The 26,342-nt window shown below is 43.6% G+C and overlaps 10 protein-coding genes across 10 annotated transcripts; 3 read left to right on the top strand and 7 right to left on the bottom strand.

The window, feature by feature from the left end:
- Window positions 1-807: 807 nt before the first annotated feature.
- On the top strand, window positions 808-1,621 carry O0I10_009456 (uncharacterized protein; the record flags this gene model as incomplete). Its single annotated transcript, XM_058489448.1, has 3 exons — window positions 808-837; window positions 913-1,085; window positions 1,192-1,621. 3 exons carry the CDS (start codon window positions 808-810, stop codon window positions 1,619-1,621), a joined length of 633 nt encoding a protein of 210 aa, XP_058339805.1.
- Window positions 1,622-2,019: 398 nt separating this feature from the next.
- O0I10_009455 (uncharacterized protein) lies at window positions 2,020-3,604 on the bottom strand (the record flags this gene model as incomplete). Its single annotated transcript, XM_058489447.1, has 7 exons — window positions 2,020-2,204; window positions 2,269-2,350; window positions 2,410-2,664; window positions 2,726-2,860; window positions 2,923-3,143; window positions 3,208-3,335; window positions 3,477-3,604. The coding sequence occupies 7 exons, from the start codon at window positions 3,602-3,604 to the stop codon at window positions 2,020-2,022; spliced, it is 1,134 nt and encodes a 377-aa protein (XP_058339804.1).
- Window positions 3,605-4,149: 545 nt separating this feature from the next.
- Window positions 4,150-6,909, bottom strand: O0I10_009454 (uncharacterized protein; the record flags this gene model as incomplete). Its single annotated transcript, XM_058489446.1, has 6 exons — window positions 4,150-4,901; window positions 4,958-5,199; window positions 5,253-6,207; window positions 6,276-6,327; window positions 6,386-6,431; window positions 6,503-6,909. 6 exons carry the CDS (start codon window positions 6,907-6,909, stop codon window positions 4,150-4,152), a joined length of 2,454 nt encoding a protein of 817 aa, XP_058339803.1.
- Window positions 6,910-7,348: 439 nt separating this feature from the next.
- On the bottom strand, window positions 7,349-10,173 carry O0I10_009453 (uncharacterized protein; the record flags this gene model as incomplete). Its single annotated transcript, XM_058489445.1, has 4 exons — window positions 7,349-8,203; window positions 8,264-9,019; window positions 9,077-9,895; window positions 9,955-10,173. 4 exons carry the CDS (start codon window positions 10,171-10,173, stop codon window positions 7,349-7,351), a joined length of 2,649 nt encoding a protein of 882 aa, XP_058339802.1.
- Window positions 10,174-10,806: 633 nt separating this feature from the next.
- Window positions 10,807-11,993, bottom strand: O0I10_009452 (uncharacterized protein; the record flags this gene model as incomplete). The annotated part of the gene is made up of 5 exons (XM_058489444.1): window positions 10,807-11,095; window positions 11,161-11,278; window positions 11,346-11,503; window positions 11,582-11,690; window positions 11,792-11,993. The coding sequence occupies 5 exons, from the start codon at window positions 11,991-11,993 to the stop codon at window positions 10,807-10,809; spliced, it is 876 nt and encodes a 291-aa protein (XP_058339801.1).
- A 662-nt stretch (window positions 11,994-12,655) lies between these two features.
- On the bottom strand, window positions 12,656-14,997 carry O0I10_009451 (uncharacterized protein; the record flags this gene model as incomplete). The annotated part of the gene is made up of 9 exons (XM_058489443.1): window positions 12,656-13,093; window positions 13,156-13,296; window positions 13,354-13,671; window positions 13,727-13,896; window positions 13,957-14,109; window positions 14,165-14,277; window positions 14,347-14,413; window positions 14,485-14,637; window positions 14,697-14,997. The coding sequence occupies 9 exons, from the start codon at window positions 14,995-14,997 to the stop codon at window positions 12,656-12,658; spliced, it is 1,854 nt and encodes a 617-aa protein (XP_058339800.1).
- A 376-nt stretch (window positions 14,998-15,373) lies between these two features.
- Window positions 15,374-15,934, bottom strand: O0I10_009450 (uncharacterized protein; the record flags this gene model as incomplete). Its single annotated transcript, XM_058489442.1, has 5 exons — window positions 15,374-15,448; window positions 15,514-15,567; window positions 15,624-15,676; window positions 15,751-15,814; window positions 15,893-15,934. The coding sequence occupies 5 exons, from the start codon at window positions 15,932-15,934 to the stop codon at window positions 15,374-15,376; spliced, it is 288 nt and encodes a 95-aa protein (XP_058339799.1).
- A 1,730-nt stretch (window positions 15,935-17,664) lies between these two features.
- O0I10_009449 (glutaryl-CoA dehydrogenase) lies at window positions 17,665-19,347 on the top strand (the record flags this gene model as incomplete). Its single annotated transcript, XM_058489441.1, has 7 exons — window positions 17,665-17,828; window positions 17,892-17,959; window positions 18,011-18,134; window positions 18,201-18,310; window positions 18,375-18,589; window positions 18,697-19,200; window positions 19,264-19,347. The coding sequence occupies 7 exons, from the start codon at window positions 17,665-17,667 to the stop codon at window positions 19,345-19,347; spliced, it is 1,269 nt and encodes a 422-aa protein (XP_058339798.1).
- A 718-nt stretch (window positions 19,348-20,065) lies between these two features.
- Window positions 20,066-21,029, bottom strand: O0I10_009448 (uncharacterized protein; the record flags this gene model as incomplete). The annotated part of the gene is made up of 6 exons (XM_058489440.1): window positions 20,066-20,159; window positions 20,224-20,279; window positions 20,351-20,629; window positions 20,703-20,796; window positions 20,865-20,958; window positions 21,023-21,029. 6 exons carry the CDS (start codon window positions 21,027-21,029, stop codon window positions 20,066-20,068), a joined length of 624 nt encoding a protein of 207 aa, XP_058339797.1.
- Window positions 21,030-22,861: 1,832 nt separating this feature from the next.
- O0I10_009447 (uncharacterized protein) lies at window positions 22,862-26,282 on the top strand (the record flags this gene model as incomplete). Its single annotated transcript, XM_058489439.1, has 3 exons — window positions 22,862-22,991; window positions 23,054-25,665; window positions 25,716-26,282. 3 exons carry the CDS (start codon window positions 22,862-22,864, stop codon window positions 26,280-26,282), a joined length of 3,309 nt encoding a protein of 1,102 aa, XP_058339796.1.
- Between the last annotated feature and the right edge of the window lie 60 nt (window positions 26,283-26,342).

Below are 26,342 nucleotides of genomic sequence, written 5' to 3'. Positions count from 1 at the left end.
AAAAAAGGAAAATGGATGTTGGGGTAAAAAAGATGGTGGGTAGGTTGGTGCAAGATGATCGTTTGATACACCAGCAAAACGCACGGGTCCAGATTTCTTTGTGTGTCACCATAATGATCCGTGTGTTTTTCTTCCAAGCACCTTTTTCTTCTCCCACATTCAAGTCTTGCACTTTTTAGGTAATCGCCTTACATCATGATCATAATTGTGTAGATGATGCATCATTGTATGCGTTTTGATGGAGCACGGTTCTTTTTGGGGCCCTGGTTTCAAGGTTGTATTATGTGAGTACCCAAGTTCATGCAGCAAATTTGCTCAACAGATTCCGCCAGCACAAATGCGATTGAAAAGATTGGCCAATAAGATTGCTAGGATCGTAACAGTGCTCCTTCATAGTGCACATACTTTTGGACCAGCTCATTGTTTGAATGAACAATGAATGATGATACTTTCATTCAAAGTAGATGATATCTAATTTCTACCAATGCTATCAATAAACCTTGCTTTGGTTGCCTTCGATGCGTTTACCAAGAAAGAAAGATCATTGATAATAGGTTGGCTCACGTGTGATCGTAAACACAGCATTGGCTATGCTGATGATGGCAGGTCTTTATGAATCTCAGCATGATGATTGTGCTACACACATAACGCGTATGCATGGATGGATCAAGATTTTGCTGGAAAAAAACTCGCGTGCGGTGGAACCCAACATCGGGCTGACTGTGACTGTGGCACCGAACAAAGGATGTTTAAAAACCCCAGCTGCGAGCGGGCTTGTAGACAGCGTTTCTCTCATTTTCTTCAAACATGTTTGGCTGCATAGTTGCAGGAAGGCTGGTATGGTATCACACGCCAACATTCAAAACAACTTTTAGCGCATCTATTAACATCAAATCTTCACGGCTTTCCTAGGTACAAACAAACCTACAGCAGGTGGATGCAAACAAGTACGTCTTTGAGTTATCGGACGCCCAGTCAATCAACCACATTGTTGTATTTTTGCTTGGCACCATTCCATTTGAACAAGGATACGGTGCAACGGTGCATCTTTTATGGCCAAACAAGGAATGGCAATTATTAGGAGCGTAAGTATACAAGAGGATGTTTATGTTGAGGAGGGTGCTAGAAAAGTGTAGAAACAAAGCGGGAAGAGAATAATTATGCATATCTGATTTTGTCATCCCCTTATAGCTTATATAATGAAAAGCCAAGTGCTATCTTTCGACTTCGACAAAGCAACAACAAGAACAATAATACGATACCCATGCCATCGACAACTGCCACACTCGGCATCTCGATCGATCCTATCCCCGCAGTACAGCAACAAGTCGAAGCACTAAAAGGTGACATGGCCATGGACACGGGCTCCGATTCCATGGCAATCGTTAAGCCGCCTGTCAACATGAGCCAAGCTGGTTACCTTGCCGCCAAAATTCTTGAAAACTTGTACAACTACGTCAATTCATTTGTTCAGCCTAATCTTCCCCTTAATGCAATCTCGTTGGGTAATCTCACCGACAATGGTTATTTACCTGTCAAGGCATTCCAAACATGGTACGATAATCTTAGCCGGAAATTAAGTAACGACCCAAATTATTTGTCCTCCGATAAAAGTGCATAATCCGTCATCATCACACGATCACCCATTTGCTTGCATCAACTAGACGACTATTGAAATGTACACTTGCATACGCATAGCATTGTTTTCATTTCAGCCAAATGTGCATTATTGTGTAGATGGGGTAAGGTGAAATATGGAAAAAGGTGTTATGTAGTAAGGTGATGGGGTCCATGATCACTTGTTGCAAAGGAACTTGGAAGACTTGTATACAACTAAAGGCCGCTTCACGCGTAAATCATATAACATGCCTTTATTGAATGCACATGGTGCAGTAGATTGTCTATTTACCACCACCCAAAATCATCCATGTTGATTCAGAGAGCGAACAAAAAAGACTAATGTGCTGGTCATACTTGGATCTAGTAATTCATCATGTGCAAGATGTTGTATTGCCATATTTATTCGCGTTGATGAGACAATTCGACAGCAAAACCGATATCCACCTTAGCAAACTCCTTCATGTGATCGAACGAAAGCTTGTCAATGGTGTCATCCCAGGTATGGATATAATGGTTTGAGTCATCGAATGCACTTTCCATTACAAACGATGAGGGGTAGCCGTACTTGCGCCACGAAGCGTGATCTGGCATTATTGACATACAAAAGTGAGTCTAATTGTCAAGGCATATGAGAATCGACCTTCTTACCACTGCATGCATAACCACATTCAGTTTCAACGTAAGGGATATCAGCATAGGTATCGACCAATTTCTTGATGAAGTTTGTCACCTATAAAAGGGGTTCAAAGTGGGTATTTTGTACACAGAGCAGCTTGTGGATATGTATACCTTCAAGTGGACGTAATCGGTGGCAATACCAAAGACCTCACCATTAGCACCGATGTAACCAGTCATGTCATTTTGCACCATAGCAACAATATCCTTGTGAGCTTTGTTATATGCTTTGGCCACATCTTGACTTCCCAACAATCCACCCTCTTCAGCGCTGTACCAGTGGAACTCAACGGGACGTTCGGGTTCAAATCCATTGTCAACGAGACTGCGGAATGCTTCTAAGATAGTAACAGTGCCACTGCCATCATCCTAGGATAATTCAAAGATGAGTGGAACGAGAAAAGAGTTGCATGGTATTATTACTACATACATCAGCACCAGGGGCGCGACCAAAGTCGGGAAGCCACATGTTGACGGAGTCTTGGTGTGCGCTTACAATGACCACTTCATTATCAAGATCAGGGTTGGTGCCATTGAATCGAGCAATAATAGAGAATTGATCCCACTATGAAGCATATGTTAAATATGCTGAAATGAATCGACGGGGTGCCTTGCATCATTCAATACCTTGTGATGGAATGGCTCCACAGTAACGCGATCATTGGCAGGTTCGGCGATTTGTTTGATTCTCTCCAATAGCCAGGCACATGATCGTGCACCCCACGACGACTTGTAATAGCGATTGTGGAAGGACGTAAAGGTTTCCAAGTTTTCTTGCATGTTTGTGGTATCCAAGTCATCGATGAATCGTTGCACCTCTTCATGGTAAGATGTCTCGGCAGGGACCTCTAGTAAAATTGTCCACGATGAATTCTTCTCCATCCAATTGAATCCCATATGCAATACACTTACTATCAGCAACGATAAGTTGTTCAACACCCAGAGTAGGGGGATGATCAGTGATATCCATGAAAGGTGTACGTTGCTGCACCAGCGTGAGAATCTCATATTCGGTAAGCCAAGTGCCAGGGTCGTTTTCACTTTTCAAAGACGTGTAAATAAGAAGGAGGACAAGAACAAAGTAGCGTAAAAGGTCGTCAATAGAGGTGGCCATACTGCAACATGCAATAAAGAGCAATGACCAACACTCAATGCGACATTGTCGTGGGGGAATTCCATACCTTAGTTGAATGAGACGACGGTCTTGTTGGTGGCGTTCGCTGGTTTTGAGTACTGCTTGTTCACCTGCTTGTGCAGCTACGCTCACTGCAGCAAGACCAAGGGCGACAAAAATGCTAAAGTGTTTCATGTGTGGAAGAGAGTAAAGAAGAAGAAAGATACAACCGCAAGAGATAGCTTCCAAAAACTATGCCGCTGACGCGGAACCATCCGAACCAAATCAGGCATCAGTGTACTACAACATGCCATTCTTATCATGAAGATCTGGGTTCAGTAAGCGTATTTGGGTTACGTGATGTGCATCATGGATGCTGTCAACACACATGCAAATCATCGATTCAAGGTTAGGAAAACCAACAAATAATGGGGTAATTCGATTGAAGGTCATGGAAGCACAATGATCAATTACGGTAAATCACTCCACATGATATGAAAAAGAGATGCAATGGTGTAAATAATATATTGTGTTGGACGATAAAGAATAGAATATTTTAGAGAGGAGTACTTGGATCAAGGGATAGAGACTTGTTGTCACAAGTAGTACATAGTGTGAGTGAAATGTCGAGTGTAAATATGGTAACAAATGGGTAATTGTATCATGGCCTTCGATAGGGATTCTCTCTATAATCATCAAACAAGAGGTATGAGTCAAGTTGAAGAAAAGGGACATGGTGTTCAATAATAATAATACCTTGCCAATTCTGAAGCCTCCATACGCCTTGCAAGAGCAAAGTCAGCGCATGCATCTCGAAACTTGGTAAGTGTATCGATGTATTGGGAATAAAACTTGATGCCTTCAACGAGGTTGGTACGAATCTCTTTGAATTTGACAAAAGCTTGTTCAAGGTTCTGGATCGCCTTTTCACGTTTGGTGGCCATTGGCTGATGATTGTTTCGCACCGCCAACTGAAAGTGTTCATGCAATTCATGTAATCGAGCCATCAAGCGTTCATGTTCGTGACAACTTTCTTGGACTCTGGTTTGTAATCCATCATACTTTTTGAGCTCTTCTTCGAATACTTGATTGAATTGTTCAGGTTCAATTTTGACCACGCTTGATCCACCCGTCAATTCAGCAGCCTTGGCTAGTAATGCATCCGAGATATCATCTGCTGCACCCATCGATTGCGCTTCTTCCATGACACGCTTTTGTCGCGTCTCACATTCCTCAGCTTCATGAATCAATCCACGTAGTCGTCGCATAATATCATCCAGCTGCTCAAATTGAGAATCATCTCGCACCGTTGGTAGATTGGCGATAATCTCAGCCACGGGTTGTGAAAGCATATCGATAGCCTTGCCCCAATTGTTGACTTTGGCACGCACAATTCGATCCGCCTTTTGAGCAGCTTGCAATGTATCATGATATTTGGATCCTTGTGATAAAAGCGTCGAAGTCAATTGTTGAGAAGGAGGTCGATTCCATACTATGTAAACAATACGTTGATTAGCAACCTGCCAACACCATCATATAAATACATACAATTGCCGTATTGCCTCCTGAAGATCTCATCTTGTTCATTATCTTCCTCAAGCAAGTTGAAACCATCATCCACAAGCTGCATGTTTTTGATGGACATTTGCTGCACCTTGTTGAGCATGTCACGTATCGCTTGGCCACCGCCTTCATGTTGCACCTCTTCAGCACAGGCAGTAAGTGTTGCAGGCACCGTTTCTGGATCCACAACATCAATGCATGCAGGCAACTTTAATTGCTCACAGAATCTGAATACGCATTCATTAGCGATCATGTTCTTCCATTTTCGATTCCTTATTACCTTTGATATTCTTCTTGGACATCGGTGCATGGAGCACAAATGCTATTGGAGATAATAAAATCCTTGCGATCTGAATAGACACTTGCTGCTTGATGTACGGCGAATGGCACGAGTTTTTCAAACATGGGACGTTCATGCGATGTGGACCATCGTTGAGCAGGATCTACGACGCCTGTGGGTATCATTGGTTTGACCATATCAGAACGTAAGATGGGTGGCAATTGTGTGGCATCCGGTACGGGTTCCAGGTATACAAGATCATTGTCTCTTTCTGCTCGTATCAAATCACGTTCGATCGATTCTTCCAATGCACGCACGTTCTTGGTGAAAGATTCATGCACAAGTCCATTCGTGTTACTGCCAAAGAATAATCCACCACCCAATGATCCAACAATGCAATCCAGTGCTTTGCGATTATGCATCTCGGCTAATCGTAGACGTCCAATCTCCTCGCCATATCGACCTTGTGAAATGCATTCATTTGCTTTGTGATACTGTGCCACAGCATTAAAGTAGGCCGTTTTAAGCTGCATATAAGTTTGCCATTGATTGGTGAAAATCGATGTCGTCGTAGCACCACCGCCATCGTGCTTATGCTCTGTCAATGCCGATTCATAGTATTCTGCCACCTTGAGCGCCAATCGTGCAATAGTGCCTGGTTTCATATGCTCCATCATAGCTTTTTGCCAAATACATTCTTGAGCTTGTGCCAACATCAATGATACCAAAGCACGTAGACTGGTTGAGCTGATATCAAGAGGTGGAGTTCCACGAAAGTCACTGATGATCTCCTTGTCGATATACTTGAAGCATCCAGCAGCATGTTGAAAAAAGTTGCATGATTTGCGTATCCCATCGGTTGATATTCGACTCTCTCTGCATCCAAGTTGACTGTACATGGCTCCAATACAGAATAAGACACAGGCCTTCTCATAATTGAGGTTGCTCAATGGTGCTATATAAAAAAGACTATGAGCATTCAAGAGGATCCTTATTGTAGTAGTAGTACTCTACTATCCTCACCTGGTTTGGAATTGTTCTGAAACACAGGGTGCCACGGAAACTCAAGCCCTACCTGCATTAAAATCAGTAACCTATAACCACGACGACCACCACAACCACAATCTACTCACATCCACCGGGAAACGAGTGCATACAAATACCACTTGGGAGTAGTACCTAGAAAACGAATATAGGCGTGTGAGTATCAGTGCATATACACATGATACATTAAGGCCTGAGACATTTACGTGAAGAGTTGGTCGAGACCTGCAAGCGTGGGTTCGACAGGTTGTTGAAGGTCATTACTGAAGCAGCAAGCTTGGCGTAGTTCATCAAGTGCATGGGCATCTGGTTCATATTTGGCAGTGTCTTCGGCGTAGGCATTCTCAATGTAACGCAAGAGTGCGAGTGCCCATTGCATCGAGTCGCTTCGTTTCATTGGTAATGATAACAGGGGCGGCATGTCGCCACCCATTGCAGCAACCCCGGTGGTCATGTCGTAATTGTAGGTATGTGTCGAGCTGCTTATGAGAGTGGTGTTGTTGTTGGGAGGAGGGGTGATTGCAAGAGGTATAGAGGTGTTATAGACGAGTGCTGGTGGTCTTGATGAAGCGAAAAGAGAGCGGACTTGATGACCGAGTCGCAGTAAAGCCATTGATCATAACATACACACAATGATAACAAGTGATGGGAAGCAAAGGGATAACAAGTAGTAAAGCACATGAAACAATTGCACTTGTGGACTTTATCATATGAAAACAGGGATGGGGTTATTCGTTCATCACTTGTATACATGTAGCCATGACAACCAACAAAAGCACCCGGACCAGAACAACGTTAAAAAACTAGCACATGTCATTTCTTCTTATCATCCCATGCCACCCTCGCTCTCTTCATTCCATTTGATATACATAAGGAGAATCATAAGATAGAAAGGAGTCTTTTGGAGGAGGAGAAAGGTCATCATTGTATTTTGAGTGAAGGCTACTACTACAGTAATTGTCACATGGAAATAGATACAACTCCAACAACATTATTATATGTATGATATTCATGCCAGGGTCCATAATTGCTGCAGGAAATATGAATGTGTGTTACCATGCGAGCTCATGCTGTGATGTGTATTTCGAAGCACTGTTAGCACCATCAACATGAGCGGATGCCATTAGACCAGGGGCGAAAAAACTGGATTGAAAAGAGGAGGAGGTGGTGGTGGGTGGTGATGATGATGAGGGTATTAATGATGATGAAGGAGCTGGCAGTACCTGCTGCTGTTGTCCTGTTGTTGTTGTTGTTGTACTTGTGGTATTTGATTGATCGTTTGTTTCCACCGGAGCTTGTTGTGCCACGCTGCCACGTTCCAAATTTGCCATGTAGACTTGCATTTCACGAGCGTATCGAGCCTTATCCTCTTCAGCTTTTTGTAGCCAAGGTAATCGTTCTTCATCAGGCATTGCCCTCCATTGTTTGGCAATGATTTGGCTAATGGGTCCTACTGGGTATCCAGGATATTGCCTAGCAACGTGTGGTCGCATAGCTGACAAGAAAAACAAGAAACCCGACATTGGATGTTTAGGTGCCTCAGGATGTCGATGTCGTTTCTTTTTACGTCCTCGAGGATCACGTGTTGTCGTTGTTGATTTCTTACGAGAATGCTGTTGTTGCTCCTGCTGCTGCTCACTGGCAGCAGTATCAATGATGGATGTCATTGCTGTAGTGGATACCACCCAATTGCCTTTGCTAATAGTGACGGATGGCTCCTCATGGGTTGGATGGGTAGTAGTGGTGGTGGCAGCAGCAGCTGTAGCTGATGTTCTACGTTGTTTGGCAAGTCGTCGTGCCTGAGCAATCTCAGCTTTGGATCGTCGATGATAAATAAAACCAGGGTGATTCTTGAGATGATCCTGCTTGATCAATGCTGCCTGCTGCATATACCAATCTCGTTGATTCTAATGATGATGCATGTAAAATTAATCGTGTGCAACATGGGTGCATTTGTGTCTATTTACCTCGGGTAGTCGTTTCCACATGTCACCAATTTCCTTACTGATTTCAGCAACAGTCATCTTGGGTGACTTTTCCAGCAATTTACGTCGCATGTCTCGATTGAATAATAAATATCCATTGGGTGGTCTTTTTAATCGTTCCTTTTTCAGCGTCTTGGATGATCTTTTCTTCTCCGTATCAGCTTGTGGTTCCATAATGTCGTTCACGATGGTTGAAATAGTACGTTGGTGATGATGGTGATGATCGGTAATAGGAGTGGGTGAGCTCAACAGGGGACTATTGCTGGTAGGTGATGAACATGATGATGATTCCTCAGTATAACTTGGGCTGAGTGAAGCTTGTCGATGATGGAGTGGCAAAGATGGGGGATGATGATGATCATTTTCTTTCTCGATACGATGATAGTAAGCCTTGATCTCATCTTCTTGCAGGTGCTTCATTGACATAAACGAAGGGAAAGCCGAGAATGGATGTTCATGACGTGTGCCTCGTATAGCAACTTCTCTTTCCTCTCTTTCGGCTTCACGGATCGCTCTTGGTGATACGAGATGCTCCAGACCACTGTCGCGTGATGGTGCATTGTTGTCCTCCTTTCCAAAATCTCGTGAAGCTGCGTCACCATTGGTTGATGACATGATGGCTGCCGTAGCGCTGTGTCGTCGTCGTTGAGTGGAAAAAGAGCCTTCATCTTCGGAAGAAGAATCTTCCCCCGAGCGAGCATCAATGATAATGGCTCGACTACTATTGCGTCTTGGTTCCTAAGCAACGATAATAAGCACATAAAACAATGACGTTGTCCAAATGTGATTACTTACCTGTATCATATCATTGTTACTGTTCCATTCATGAGTATCAAGCTCTTTGGTAGTCATAGCCAACGAGGATGATGTCTTTGTTTCTGCTTCTTTTAAATAAGGTTTTGTGGTGGATGATGGTATGTTGCGATTGGTTGTTGTAGCGTGCAAATCATGAGGTGATTTTGTTGTTATGGGTATCATGTTTAGCTCGGGTGGGAAATTGGATGAGAAAGTGTGATGTGCTGTTGACGATGATGATGATGATGTAGTTGCATATGCAGTCGTCCAATCGGCTGGAGAACAAGTCGTTGTAAATGCCCCAGACGTGTGTAATGGGTGACTTGCAGTAGATGCAGCGTTGCTTATTTGTAATATGGACGAATTGGGTGAAGATGATGATTGTTGTTGTGGTGAGTTCCCTGTGTCTGTGCTCGATAACATAATTGGTGGTAATTGGTAAGGAAACACACGTGATGTTGAGCTTAATTCGGAATGGTTGCTATTCTGTTCTTGCATTGTATCAATATGGGCGTTGTTGTTGTTGCTGTTGTGCATGGTTGCAGATGAGAAAAAGGGATCTCGGCTAGCCGGGTAGTTTGTGTGAGGAGGAGGAGGGGGAGGCTGACGACGGTGGTAATACGAGGTACTCATCATTGGTTGCGAATGGGAGGACGCACTAGGAAAAGCTAGCACAGGATCGCTGCTGATATTGGTGGTCACGGGTGTATTGGTAGTAAAAGGAGGCTTCGAATCAAACAAATCGGTAGTGGTGATATTGATACCATGATTGGCTGGATCCATTATCATGCTCGATTGATAGGAAGGATGATGATGATTCTTAATGGGAAATGGATGCTATTAGGATAGATCATTGGATATAGAGTAAGGGTCGTTACCATCATTCTGGACTCTTGGGTCATATGTTGTGCGATCCCTGGTGGCCCATGTGTCTGTGCATCGGTTGGGAGCGAATCGTTTCCTTCCTCTGGTTGATGCTGTGTGCCATCATCGATAGTCGCCGAGATAGGAAACGACAACCCACTCGAATAGCCAACGTTGTCTTCCTTGCTATTGACTACTTGACGCGATGGTTCATAGTATTCTTGATGTTGCATAACTATTAAACAGGGTCATTGTTATTGCACAAAGAAAACAAGGAACAAATTAAGCTGAGCCCAAACCTTCTTTTTTCTTGAACAAAGGAGTCGTATCGAGCACACTGACGAGGGAATGAGTTGGTCAATGTCGAGAAATGAGTGCCGTGGAAACAAGGCAATCGAATGGTGAACACTGAGAAGAGCAAGAAAAAAAGGAAAGGGCAAGTGAACAAAGTTTTGCTAAATGCGCCCGACTAAAATGGGTACAGCTGATCACAGGTCTTATGCAGCAGCAGCAGCAGCAGCAGCAGTGTACACATAGCGCGCTGTTGGCGCCAAAATTTACTGGTCTCCTAAAGCCGACATCCCTTTGTTCAACGATGCACGGGCCCTCTTTTGTCTCTTTTTCTCTCCATCACCATGCTTAACGCATCATTCATAATAGTCTCAGGTCATCATCAATATAAAATGTCTCTTTTTCTATTGAACAGTGGGAATGAATGATGGGGTGATAAAAGAAGGGGTATGACTCTGTGTGTGTGGTTGTTGTGGGCATACTTTTTGGGTGTACAAATGATGGCAGGGTAATATGGATGGATGGATGGATGGATGGGGGAATAGAATGCATCATGCTAAGGTTTCTTGTTGCTTTCATTCATACCCTGGACGCAGAATATCGGGAAAGACACCAACATTATCAGTCAGCTCGCAAATATTATGAAGACATCGCATCGGATACAAGGCGTCAATATAGAAGCACACATTGGCGAGCATGAAATCGTCGACTGTCACATTGCCCATGATGAAATACATTTCCAATATCGTGTAACCGCAAATGATCAATGCAAGCAGCATAGGCCACAGAATAGTCACTGGATCCATATCGTAGGCACGTCGTAACCATGGCGAGCTCATGCAAATGCTCACTGCACTCACCAATCTATTGGTTGATGTTTAGCATCTTGTCACTCCATCATTATAGCACATTTGTTGTTTGTTACTTACACTGGCTTTGTCCCTGAAAAAGTTACTTGTGTCTGTAAAGTGAATAACAGAATCCCCGCCAATCCAAAGATCGACATGAACAATACGACCACGCCATCAATGTAACAGAGCTTGGATACTAAACATTTGTCAACATGATGCTCCCTAGTCTCCTTTACATCCAATTGATGTATATGTACACTTGCCTATATCCGAAACGATCATAGCCATGAGGATGGAAAAGCATGTCAATAGGGTAACTCGTGGAGCCAGCGCCAATTGGAAATATCGCATCCATAAATGCCAAGCAATCAATGTAGCGATACAAAATGTAGGAATGAGTGGCACCCACCATGCGTATTTGCTATCAAAAAAGAAAACATAGATGCAACCCGTTGCTTAGCAATTGACCTTGATAGGTTTATATACTCCTCCTTTTTACCTATGCTGCAGCCATTGAAAGAAAGGATCGACGCGTACCAGAATTGTGGCGAGTCCTGCCATGCCAACGAGCTGTAACGTGGTGATCAAGTACACCTTCCGAATAAAGCCTGTAGAATGGGATACATGTAAATAGGATGGCCCTTCGAGTTGTTGTAGTGTAACCTTCCGCCCCCTCCCAACAACAAGTGGAATAAACCCAATCACGTACGCATTTGCTTTGGGATGCTGCTTCTGTAAACTGCAATGCCGAAAATGTCGAGATCATCGCCAGAGCCTAGGCGTTGAAGTGAATCGGGGCTGGCAGGAAAGGAGGTGTGATAGGTTGAAGGTACAGGAAGCGTCGTGGAAGACGACAGCGATTGATAATGGTTTGTTGTTGTTGTTGTTGTTGTAATACGGATATTAGTCATCGTCGCCGGGACGTTATTCGCATAAGAACATATATACACGAGCGTGTGGGTGTGGGTGTGGGTGTAGGTGTGGGTATGTTAAAGAAAGAGGATGTGAAAGAGAAAGAGGAGTTCCGAAACACATAATCTCTTTCCTTCGAATGAGTGTATGCCATACACGGATGAATGTGACATCACGTATAATAGTGTGGAAGCAAAAGACTGTGTATCGTACCACATGTCAACTAATCGATCAAGGGTAACTTGTGTTTTCTCCTTACTGCATGTGCTATGCATGTTACATATGCACGAATGTAATCCTTTTGTTCTCCAATCGCGCATTTACTGTAACAAGAGTGTGTCATTGTTCCTATCGCTACATTAGAATGGGAGAGTGAATATGTATTTATGGCTAGTAAACAAGTTTCTTGGCAGTCTATTGATTAAAGTTGATGTCCCACGTTTCACCTTTTACCATTCATTCCCAATGTTATTGCTTCTGAGCTCAAGATTAACTTTATAGCACAGCTGTCAAACAAATGATGAATGCAAAACATGTAGTCTATAGCAAAAGGATCTAAAAGAAATGCGCGAGAGAAAAGAATGGAATAATGCTTGCGATTAAGGGGATGTGTAGTGTGGATAAGATTAGGGACTATAATACATGAGCGTAATAAACGATATTAATGATGACGAGGTTCCGGGCTGCTGCAAGGCAAAGTGCTAGCGGAGGCCTGCTCATCCAGCTCATTCGTGCGCATGAAACCTTCACGGATGGCTTCACGTTCCTTTTTCTTCTCCTCCTCTTCTTGTTGCAGCGTTTGTGGACCCCACTCGTGTGGCACAACCAAATTTAAAAAGATGGCCATCAACGAGCCCACACAATAGCCGGTGTCTACCACTGTCACCACAGCATTGAGAAAACCTTGTAACGCCTGATTGGGACCACTGTAGGTAAACACGTGCGAGAACCAGCCTGGACATAGAGTCACACCCAAACCAAGCGCAAGAGCTGTTGTGGCAATGAAACGATCACGACGCGTCCATTTGAGATATGCAAGAATACGAATACCCGATACAGTGACCGATGCGAAAAGGAAAGCATTCATTCCACCAAGCACCTATGATACATGTCTTAGTGAAATCCTAGCATGTAGTTAAAGGAAAACAAGAATCAACTTACTGGGCTGGGGATAGCCAAAAAGGTCGCCGACACCTTTCCAAAGATTCCATACAACAAAATGTAAAAGCAGCAAAAGTAGCCGGCAATACGATTGGCACAACGCGTCAATGCGACGATACCATTGTTTTGGGCAAAGGTGACCTATATCGTCGATACATTAGCATATCTATCTTTGGGTATTTGCTTGTGTGGACTTACCATTGGACTAATAGTCATGCAAGCTGAAATCAATGAATTAATACCATCAGCAAGCAAGCCACCTTGAACACGACTTGAGAACATGGGACCATCCACTTCAACACCAGAGACGTCGCATGATGCTGTGATATCACCAAGACTTTCAAGGATGTTGTCGAGGTATACAATAAGGAACGGGATCACTGCCGGTCCATAGATAGTAATAGGGAAAGTAGTTGTCCATATGAATGTGCCAACAGGAGCTGTATCGATAGAAGATCCATCCACGTAACCAGTGGCACCTGCAATAATCATGCCGACAATAAGACCAAGCACAATCTGTGTTACATACATGCATTAGTTACATTCACATCACATGTTCCTTGTAATTTACCTGAGCACTCTTCATAAAGGATGATCCAAAGTTCTCCACTAGGACAATCGTTGCAAAAACGGAAAATCCAAGACCAATGAATTCGGCGCTACCCCATCGAAGAGCATGTGGTGCATCAACATTGGGGCACAAGGAGTAATAACCAGTATCAGGCATGGAAGCGCAAGAGCCTAATAATAAGGACGTATGTCAATACCATCCAACAGCCTATTTCCTTGCTATTCTCATACCTGAACCACCTGCCCAATCCTTCAATGCATTGCTGATAACAGAACAACCAATCAAAAAGATAGTGACACCGCTCACCATGGGAGGGAAGATACGCTTCAACACCTTCGGTGGCAAGAAGCTGACTGCAATCTCAAATAAGGAGCATACCATGGCTATTTGAATAAAGATGTTAGTTTACGTATAATGAATTACACCGTATATACTCACATGTGCCGAGAATTGCTCCCCATCCATGACGACAAGGTAAATAGCGAGTAGTACCATCATCCAATATTTCGGTAGGGCAATATCCAGAAGAATACATTTGAGAAGCCACCGCACTATGTAAGTGATGATGCCATTGTCAGTATCCACAAGATCACACCTCCTCTTATAGGGTATCATCATACCTAACAGCAGCAATGGAAGCAAAGTTAGGACCAACAACGGATAGCAAACCAGTGCCAAGATAGTAATCTAGAAATTCAGATGCATGATTAATAAAAATCCCAGATTCTGGATCTGTAGATTGGCGCATAAATGCTTACTGGTTTTGAAAAGGCGAAAACGGGTAATTTGAATCAGAGACAATAAACCAGATGCAATCAAAGCTGCTGAGAGCAAATATTGTTGATCGGCCGTATCAAGATTGAAAGCTGTGGATCCTTCACCGGTCATGATGAGAATTGGAGTTACGACACCTATGATATGAATCATGTTAATGGATCATGGGTAAGATATAGGTATTATCATATTGTACCTGAAACCATAGCCAAAGAATGTTGAAATCCCATCACTGCAGCCAAACCCAATGGCAATCGACTATTGAGGCCCCAAAAAGGTGTATGTCGCTTTTCCTTCTTTACAAAGACTGATGGCAAGCACATGCTCATCCAATCAAAGTCGCCCCACCAGCCTTCACGGGTTGTCACTTGGCTTTTGAACACCTTCCAGAGATTGGGTGGTTCGGGAGACTGGTAAGCTTCAAACTCATTTCGTGGGTAACTCTCGCCAATGCTCTCGTCAAGGACCTTGTCCTCATGACGATCTTTGGAATCCATGGCGGAAGAATGCGAGTGTATGTGTTGTGTTGTGTGAGTTGAGTGAGTGAGTGAGTGAGAGAACGACACAAAAGAAAAAAGACAGCGGGTCAATTTTTTGACAGCAACAATGGGTTTCCTTATTGAATCTTCGAAGCCACCACCAACCACCACCTCTCGGCTATCCATCCGCGCCTTTATACATCAGTGCATGCATGCATGACATTGAGCTTTTTACTGCCACACACTCACATCATTTGATACATACAATAACTACAACAGAGATAGACTTTATCCATATTTTACACAGACACCCGCCCATGGTTTATTTTGTAAATGGTCATGCATCTATCGGTGTATGATGTCGTCGTTTTGCGTTTGTTGGGTTTCTTTCTTTTTACTGAGTAGCTTCCTCGGGCTCCTTGTCATAAGCAGCCAATTGCTCGGCCAAATCAGCGTCAACAGTGGGAGCCTAAATGCATATTCCAAATTATTATCCACGTCTTATCTATATATATACAAGTACACCAAACTTACAGCAGGGGCAGGGGGAAGCTTGAGGTCCTTGACTTGGGATTCATCAGCCTTGACCTAATACCGGTATTAGTATCATTCTCATCCATGACATCGTTGAAAAAGGTACTAACAGGAGCAGGCTTGTAACCCTTCAATTCCTTAAGATACAACTCCTGGACAACGTCTATCATTTCATCATATGAGATGCTGATCATATATATAGACTCGTGTGCATAGTTTTCCACCCCCTCTCATTACCCTTGTTCATGACGGCAGAAGAAGCGATGCCACGGACGGCAACGGAACGGGCAGCGAGCGAAGTCTAACAAAGTGGGTTCGTACGCATGTCTTAGTGGGGTGATCTCGAATGTCGTAATACTGAGGTTTTCTTTTTTTCTACCTTGCTGGTGATGGAACCGAAAGCGATGCGGGCAATGGACATGGTAATATGGAAGGTTGTGTGTGTAAGTACAGGGAACAGCAAAAAAACAGCAAGCCTATCGAAAGCCCAATTGGGCCATGCGTCATCAATGTGACTGGCGGGTTGCCACCCAACACACTTCACTTGGCAACCAAGTAGCCAATCGCTGCTCTTGCATTCATTTATCATTAGCCTGTAGCACTTGAATTCGCATATCACAATAAAGATTTGTAGCATTATCCAAACAATGGCAAGCCTCTTTGTGATTGACATGGGGTCAAAAAGTAAATGTCTACATTAGTCGCCGATTGATGCACGCACAACGTTACGCCTACTAGCAGCTTTGATGATGATAGGGTAATAGTAGGCTTCATCATCGTCGTAGTGTATGCGTGCCACCGTTTTATCATTCACTCCATTTTTGAGCATAGAAATTCTCACGCCTATGCACATACAAAGAACGTGTCATTATCCTTTCTCTATTATACCTCTTTGCTGACTGCTTCTTCCAACGTCAAAAACGACGCTTATGGGCGCATCATCATAGCAATAGCACTTAAAGCAGCCATGTGACTTTGAGCTGATACATGTAGTCATCGTTGTGGCGATTTATGGATTTTCATTGTGATAGTTGGCTCTTTTGCCGGCGTACTACCTAATCAGACCACTTGATCCATCGCATCCTCAGCTATCGTCGGGGTCATTATCGTCCACAAACTCCTCAAATCATCGACATTTCTACTTAATTGTCTGACAACATGAAGAGGGATGCCCTGAATCGAGCAACAGTAACAGAGGACGAGACAACTTTGAATGTGCCACCATCCTTGGGAAAACAGCATTCATGCACGAGGTATAGGATGTAGAGAGATGCATTCAAACGATCAAAAAAAAGAATGACTTCAATGTGCATCATGTATGAAGCTAATGAATCAGGCTGAAAGATTACCATCCTTTTCGATAGGACAAGTTGACTTTGAACGTAAAGGAGATCCATTTGCACGCATGTAGAAAACGCTTAAGGTTTATGCGATAAAGAGGGCAGCAAATCGAGCATGCAGAGAGCTGAAATTATGTAAAATCAAGTGCATGATCGATCACTAACATCAGCATTTTATGATAGTAGATCAAAGCGAAGATTGATGAATGAGGAAACAGGGGCTGGATCAAAAAAGATTAAGGATGGTTCCTGCGGAATAACAAATAAGCTGTGCTAGACTATGAAAATATAGCGAAACATTTGGTAATCACTGATGATGGTGGGGTTGAGCGATAATCCTGAACCCGAGCGAATAGCATCATCGATCATAGCTCTCTTATTCAATGTGTCAGATACAAGTGGGATTTGGATGGCCGACAACTCTATTAGTCAAAGGAGATTGCTGGTGTGTAAACCTATTTCCGGAGTGATTTAATTTTGTGGGGTAAGGGAATGATCGGTTATGCATAGAAAGAACAATAACACTGAACGATATGAAGGCATTTTGCAATTTGATATGAGGCTATTTCATTTAAATGATAACATCTTTTCTATTTAAAAGTGGTAGATCCATAGCTTGCATGCATGTAATCCAATTCAGTCTTGTGATATCTCACTCCAGGGCCTGTGAAATGGAAAAACTCTTTGCCCCGTTGCCTTCCGTGATTTGTATTCCATGCCAATTTGCTATAAAAGGCATCTTTGGTTTGAGAGATTGCTCCCACTAATTCTTTTCTTCCACTTGTACATACACATACACACACGACATATCATGCTTGCTCGTCACTTCGTTCGTCCTGCAACTACGCGCGCTGTTGCTGCTCGTGCTGCTCATCGCACCATGGCTGCACGTGCTGGAAGCTCCTTTGTAAAGTACAACTGGCAAGATCCCCTTAATCTCGACAAGCTTTTGACCGACGAAGAACGCATGGTCAGGTATGTGTAGTAACGTTCTTGCTTGCAATGAGTGACTCATGTTGACATGGGGGTTGCTCGTAGAGATGCTGCCCACGATTACTGCCAGGAAAAGCTTATGCCTCGTGTCCTTGAAGGCTATCGCAACGAACGTATGTCTCTATTCTATCTCTTACGTGTTTGATATTAACTTTTGGATGTAGACTTTGACCGCGACATGATGAGCGAAATGGGTGAGCTTGGTTTCCTCGGCTCCACTATTGATGGATATGGTTGTGCCGGTGTATCTTCGGTCTCATATGGCTTGACAGCTCGTGAAGTCGAAAGGTAAAGTATACTTGGAAATACGTTGCCAGGCAACAGACATCCTAATGTTTGTATGCTTGTTACTAGAGTCGATTCTGGTTACCGCTCTGCCATGTCTGTGCAGTCTTCTCTTGTCATGCATCCCATCAATGCTTATGGTACAGACGCACAAAAGGAAAAGTATTTGCCTGATCTCGGTAAGTTGAAGAGGGATATCGATATCATATGGTGATGGAGTTGTTAATGTGAATGCGTTTATAGCAAAGGGCAAGATTATCGGCTGCTTTGGTTTGACTGAACCCAACCATGGCTCTGATCCCGCTGGCATGGAGACTACAGCCAAAAAGGTCAATGGTCATTACGTTTTGAACGGCAGCAAGACTTGGATCACCAACTCTCCTATTGCCGATGTCTTCATTGTATGGGCCAAGAATTTGGAGGAGGATGGTGCTATCCGTGGTTTCATTCTTGAGAAGGTATGTAGCGTGTGTACAAGGCCATCCGTGGGAAAAACTTTCAAAAGGGCAACTTTTATTTACCAAGATAATGGATGTACTTGCTCGTATGTGTTACGTCGTAATAGGGCATGAAGGGTTTGGAGGCTCCTGCTATCAAGGGCAAGTTCTCTCTACGTGCATCAATCACTGGTATGATCATGATGGACAATGTAGAAGTCCCTGTCGACAACATGCTGCCCGCCGTTAAGGGTCTCAAGGGTCCATTCGGTTGCTTGAATAATGCACGTTACGGTATTGCATGGGGTGCTCTCGGTGCCGCTGAAGCATGCGTGAGCGTTGCACGTGACTATACTCTCGATCGCAAGCAGTTTGGCAAGCCCCTTGCTAGCCGTCAATTGATCCAAAAGAAGCTTGCTGATGCCCACACCGAAATTGCCATTGGTTTACAAGCCTGTATCCAAGTGGGTCGTCTCAAGGATTCCAACGAACTTGCACCAGAAATGATTTCCATGATCAAGCGCAACTCTTGTGGCAAGGCTTTGAACATTGCTCGCGATTGCCGTGATATGTTGGGTGGTAACGGTATCTCGGATGAGTATCACATCATTCGACATGCTGCAAATCTCGAGGTGAGTGGTAATATCAACAAAAAATTTACATTTTACTAAAGACTTCTCGGTTTCGGTCGGTAGGCGGTTAATACATACGAGGGAACTAATGACATCCATGCCCTCATCCTTGGCAAGGCTATCACCGGTCTCCCAGCATTTGTATGAAATAGTAATAAAGTGTATAGTTGTATTATAGAACCCAATTTGATCCTTGACCATAAAGTTATTTATCTTACGGCATGCATTGTATGGTTCAGCATCTTGGATACGTGTGTGGATTGGAATGGATGGAAAACATGTTTGGCCTGAAAGTTGTAAACATGGGGATTGCGTGTGATAACTTACAGCTTTTTAAATGGCCACCGCTGAGAGCATAAGCAAAATTCCGTTTGAAGTGTAAAGAGCTCTTAGCATACAGTGCAAAAATTGCGTGATGATCCCATTGACTGAATAGCTTCCTTTGAAGGATACCAAAATCTTATGGCATTGAGCTGGGTATAAGCACATCGGAGTAAACAATGTCAATGTAACTTCATGCATGAAACGTTGAGTGGTTGTGGAATGCCTTGCTATATCGCTAAGGACGTAAAGCATGATTGATTTCTCGTGTCTATCTCAACCTGGCGAAGTACTTCAAGTGACATGTTTGCATGTACAGCCATTGAAACCGTATAGCCGTTTCCACTATAGCGATAGGTGTTGACATGGTGCACATTCATCAGACTACTATCCGTATCATACGATGTAGGAATCCAAAGTACAAGAAGAGTGAGCTACGAGCCATCGATAATGCCAAGGCGCTGGGTTTTACAATGGGTCCATTTATTTGGTATTGTGTGGAAGAAAAAGGATGTACATGTTACACTGGGGAATAGCAATAGCTTTAATCAAATGCAACGATCCATTGGTCGTTGTCATCAGTTCCAACGTAGGCGGTGACCTCGTTACCATCATCAAATTCCTCTTCATGGCTGTGCCTATAAGTATTTCATGGTGATGAGTATACGCATATAAAAAGTAGTGATGCAACTAGCAACTTACAAGGTTTGGCCGGTCATCTTATGGCGGATGACGAGGGGAATATCCAAATGCCAGAGCTATTTGCAAAGAAATCAGAAGGGTTGATTCTTTTTCATGATTGTGTGTCACCCATGTGCGATAAACTTACATAGTCCTCCTCGGGGTACTCATAATCAGGGAATGCTTGCAATACCCAGATATCATTTTCATCGGTCTCGTCTTCTCCACCGAAACCAGTGACTTCTTGTTGACCGGTAACAGGGCTTGGAATATCAGGATGAGAGTGCAAGTAGCGACCAGTTTGCTGATGCTTCAATCTAAATTCATCATCAAAGCCAACTTCGCCACCGTCCTCTTGGCCGGTGCCTTCAACAGGAATGACAAGCCATTCCTGGCTATCATCGCCCTCATAGTCATTGGTGAAGACCTAGATAAACATACATTGCATGTAAGTCATCTTGTATGCAAATAATCATCATCTACATAAAACGACTACTCACAATTTGTTGACCACTGGTGCCATCATGGCTATAACCCTCCTCCTTCGAGGTCAAATACTTGCCGGTGGAAGCGTGCTTAAGGCAGATAACGTCACTACATGATGATGTTAGGTATATGGCCACTTTAATATGTTCTCAAAGCACATCTATAATATGACTTACCCGTAGCGAACGGTTCCTTGAGCACGGTTGCCGGTCTCATATTGTTCTTCTTGTTCCTCCTCCTCTACTTGCTCTTCGAATTCGCGTTCTTCGTCTATGATTGATAGCCATACAAGAGTTTAGAGAAAACTCAATAATATACCCGCAGGATAACTTACCACTCATGATGTTATGTAAAAGAGATTGTAAATGTGAAGAATCGCACGTCGAAGAGTACGTGGCCTTTTATAACATGGAGGGTCGTTGCACAAGCGCCATCATGTCCACTGCAACAAAATGCCATCCATGGGGAATGGGGGGCACACAATCAAACTGAGTTTCTCTTATGTTCTCATCATTTCTTTTTCAGCAAAAGGGATGTGGAAACATCTTTTAGGGAACTATGCGCGTTGATGAACCTGGAATAACGGAAGATCGGAGACAAGGTGATGTAAAGGCATGGGCATGAACTGGGTGCAAACTCTATTTAAGCTCTCCACTTGTAAAAGCCCAACACGTCGTCTATGCTATCACACGCACAAAATGATGCTTATCGAGAATAAAGATTGGCTATTCTTGCACTTGACAAAGATGATAGACTACATAGGGAATCATTGTGTGATGCATTTTATCGGGAGAAGAAGGGAGAAGCGACAATGATGGTGAAAGCTACAGGAAAGGAAAAGTGGAAGTTCTTGGCAAATAGCGGTGGCGGCGTCACCTGTTGGAGAAAAACAAGCAAAAATTCCCTCTCATAAAGAAAACAAGGGATGGACAGCCATTCAACCTGTTATCGTAGCATGTAAATGGCTCATTTCACTCGTGTTAAGAATCGGAATGTGATACCGCGCTCCGAGACATGCGTGTGGACTTTCCTGTTTAGAAGGATAAGGTCGTGCTTACATTCATCATGGCGACTACAACGGCACAGCTTTAGCTCGCTTTGCCTTTTTACCGACAACGTCATCTCATTGACGTGGCTCAATGTGGGCCATCATTGTGTTGAGCCGATTTCTTGGAATAGTGTTACAAAGCACAACCGCTTTCTTCAATACAAATGACGAGCTCAATGGATTCGAGTATTATTGGATACCAATAAAATGATACCACACATGTCGTAACTATGTCGGAGCGGAAGCGGCATTAGATCACATCCCGGCAGCAGATGTATGGCATGCCTTCATAACGATAACTGCTGCAATGTCCATGGAGACCTTTTCCATAATAGCATTGTCGTCATTGACAACCAAATGATAGCATGATTAGTGAGCATGGATGACAAGCATCAGTAGTTTGTTGCTAATTTTGTACATTTTCCCTAGTAAAGGGGAAATGTCAAACCCCGCATATTCGGACGACGATGACTTTATTTAATGGGTTATGGGTTAGGAAGGGAGACTCACTCCATCATACTAAGAATAATTCAATCATCTATGCTGTGTAATGTTGCCAGGTGCAATTGATGTATGTCAAATAGGCCGATTTTGATAGACACTAAATCTCTCTTGTATTGATGTCAATCCGTATATCCCATCAAGTATTTAAGAGGGACGAAGAACACAAATGTTTCAAAAAGAGAATTGATTTGAAGGCTTTGTTAGTGAGCGTATGATACTGCATTGATCGGTAAGCTTACAATAATGAGCCATGAGATAATGTGAAATCATGATGCATGATGGCGGCGTGTCAATGTTGACGCTTGACAGCTGTATGCTATCCAAACGAACTATGAAGCTTCTGGCAGATGGATCCTGTGATTAATAATAACAACCTCATTATGTACATATCCATAATCTCAAAACTGATATCATTGAATGAAGAGGGTGATGTTTGTATTTCGTGGCTAACAATGAAGTGGGGACAGCATAGCTACGCCTGGGTATAAGGTGGCTTGTATGGGGAGATAATGATACAAAGAAATGCCCATTAAAGATATGCAGACCGCTCTCACACACACACACACACTCTTTATCTTCCCTCCTTTTTCACCCTTTGTTCTATACAATGCAAACACTATCATGACTGCACGACTAAGACTCTACACTTTACATGCCGCCTGCCGTCACAATGCAACCCAATCCCTTCCGTGTTATCGCCTACTCCACGTCAGCACACGTCAATTGACCAAAGCCAACGCCAACAATGACGGTATGTAATTGACGCTTCACATGGGAACAACAATGATAGACTAACACCGCGTTTATATACAGTGAGAATGAATGCTGCCAATGTGCAACTCTTATCTCCTAAGCTACACCAACAAGTATTTGGGGCACCACCACGTAGAACGCAACCAAGAGATGCCAAGGAGCGTCAAAAGTTGGCACAGGAGCATCTTGAGCGGCAAGGCGTATGGGGCAAAGATACTGAGATCCAAGAGCCTGTGGATGTAACAGTACCCAAGCTGTATGGCAAGGATATTGAAGAGCATTTTATGCGGCTCGGATTTGAACAAGCGGGGCCATACATTGCCAAATCAGAAGCATTTGCAAAGGCGGATTTACCAGCAAAGCCATCAAAGTGGATACAACAGAGTGGATGGACACGATATGATAAGAAGGGGAATACGACATCGGTTGCAGCACCATTGGAAGATGAACTCGTGTTTGATGTGGAAGTCTTGGTGCAGGATAGTCACTTTCCAGTGATTGCAGTGGCAGCATCAACAGAAGCTTGGTATTCATGGACATCCCCTTATGTCACAGGAGAAAGCAATTCACCAGTACACTTGATTCCAATGTTATCTGAAAAGGATCAATCGACATCACGGATGGTGGTGGGACACAATGTGGGCTATGATCGAGCACGGATAGCAGAAGAATACAATCGCGTATCATCCGGCATTCGATATTTGGATACAATGAGTCTTCATATTGCCGTTTCGGGATTATGTTCACAGCAACGACCAGCATGGATCAAACGTAGCAATGAGGAAAAGCAACGATTGGAGGGATCAACAGCATCAGGACCTGATGGATTGGATACTGTACATGGTGGACCCAACTTTTTCGATGTGAGCTCACTCAACAGCTTGAAAGATGTCGCCAAATTCCATTGCAAGATTGATATGGATAAGAGCCAACGATCCTATTTTGAAACTGGAACATTACAAGATGTACGCGACAACTTTAATGAATGCATGACGTATTGTGCGCAGGACGTACAAGTGACACACGCCATCTACAAGAATGTATTACCACGCTTTCGAAGCAATTGTCCACATCCAGTATCATTCGCAGGCATGCTTCACATGGGTAATTCGTTTCTCACCGTCAATGAGAATTGGGAACGCTATTTGGCCAACTCGACACGTAAGCACGAGGAACTTGCAACATTGGTGGATACAAAGTTATGCGACTTGGCAGACAAAGCACGTGAACTTGTGGATCAACCCGATGTATGGCAAAATGATCCATGGCTCAGTCAACTGGATTGGTATGTGAATCCTCGTCAACGCAAGCTCAAAGGTGCACCCAAGTGGTTCAAGGATGCGTATGATACCAAAGCCGACCGATTCAAGATCTCAATCCGATCACGTATTGCTCCATTGCTATTGCGCTTAAAATGGCAAGGCTATCCATTGCATTATTTGCCTAGCCAAGGATGGTGCTTCAAGGTGGCTCGTGAAAAGCTAGGCGAAGAGAATTTACAAGGATTGATGCATGTGATGGCGGATGAGCAATACGCCTATTTCAAAGTACCACACAAGGATGGTCCTGAGGCCAATTGTGGTAATCCACTCGCCAAAAATTACATTGGAGCATTCGAGAACAACATCTTGACGTCTGAATACGATGCTGCCAAACAGGCTTTGGAGCTCAATGCCAAGTCAGCTTATTGGATCAGTTCACGTGAACGTATCTTGGGACAATTTGTGGTGTGGGATGATCAAGTGAAACATGACATGTCGATGCCACTCAAGCAACCTGGTCAACGTCATGGCATGATTTTACCTCAAATGCTGACTATGGGTACCATTACACGGCGTGCTGTTGAAAAGACGTGGCTCACAGCAAGTAATGCAAAGGCGAATCGTATTGGATCAGAGCTCAAGTCGATGGTACAGGCGCCTGAAGGATACAAGATTGTGGGTGCAGATGTTGATTCAGAAGAGCTATGGATTTCGAGTATCATTGGTGACGCACAATTTGGTTTCCACGGCGCATCGGCACTAGGATGGATGACACTGCAAGGCTCAAAGGCGGATGGCACTGATTTGCATAGCAAGACGGCCAATATTTTGGGTATCAGTCGTGACAAGGCCAAGATTTTCAATTATGCACGCATTTACGGTGCAGGTGTCAAGTATGCTACAAGCCTTTTATTGCAATACGCTCAAGGAATGAATGCTGAGACTGCAAAGTCACGTGCCCTTGATCTTTATGCGAACACCAAGGGTGAAAAGGAGCATTCTTCCAAGAATCATTTTCAGCGCACATTCTGGCATGGTGGAAGCGAGAGTTACATGTTCAATGCACTTGAAGAGATTGCTTTGTCGAATGAGCCACGTACACCTGTCCTTGGATGTGGTATTACGGATGCCTTGAAGCCAAAATACACTGGATCACAATTCCTTACATCACGCGTCAATTGGGTTGTGCAGAGCTCGGGTGTCGATTATCTCCATTTGCTCATTGTTTCCATGGCTCATCTTATTGAACGCTACAAGATCGATGCTCGTTTCATGCTTTCGGTTCACGATGAAGTGCGTTATCTCTCGTCGGAAAAGGATCAACATCGTACGGCTCTCGCATTGCAAGTTGCCAATCTTTGGACACGTGCGCTCTTTAGTTGGAAATTGGGTTTGGCGAGTCTCCCAGAGGCAAGGAAAGGATTGGATTACAAAACATGGTTATCTAAATTATCGCATAGAGCGTGGCGTTCTTTTCAGCAGTGGATGTGGATCACGTGTTACGTAAGGAACCAAGCATGACTTGTACTACACCATCCAACGAGATCAAGATTGAAGAAGGTGTCAGCTGCACTATTCAAGATACGTTGTCACATCTTGAAAAAGAGAGTGATCCCAGCATCAGCTGTCTTCTTGGCGAGGAACATCCCACTCATGGGCGGAACATTGACAACAAGCTTATCAAGCAAACGAAGCAGATGTTACCGGAGCCACGAAAGCAATGCAGCCTCGACTTTTTGAAGGCACAAATGTGCATGGATTTGAAGGAGATTTGGGCTACACCAGGAATGAATGGAGGAGTGGAGACCGAACACATCACAACAGCAACAGCAACAACAACACCTGCAACATCCTCAACACAACCACAACCACGACGATTACCATCACAGCAACAAGCTTATACCACTCTCACTAAACCAATGTCTCAACGTGTGGGACGTCCTTCCTCTTCATCATCCATTGTCATTATCAAACGTAATAATCGTTCTAGAAAACCATTAGCATCTCTGAAACAACCAATGCATTAAACATTCATTCATTCATTTTGATCGCACAACGCATGGGATGTTCACAAAACCCCTTCCTTA

The sequence above is a fragment of the Lichtheimia ornata genome, assembly GCF_029851405.1.
Source record: "Lichtheimia ornata isolate CBS 291.66 chromosome Unknown scaffold00055, whole genome shotgun sequence".
Taxonomy (NCBI): Eukaryota; Fungi; Mucoromycota; class Mucoromycetes; order Mucorales; family Lichtheimiaceae; genus Lichtheimia; species Lichtheimia ornata.
The sequence above is the reverse complement of the archived record's forward strand: the minus strand, read 5'-3'. Positions and strand labels throughout refer to the sequence as shown.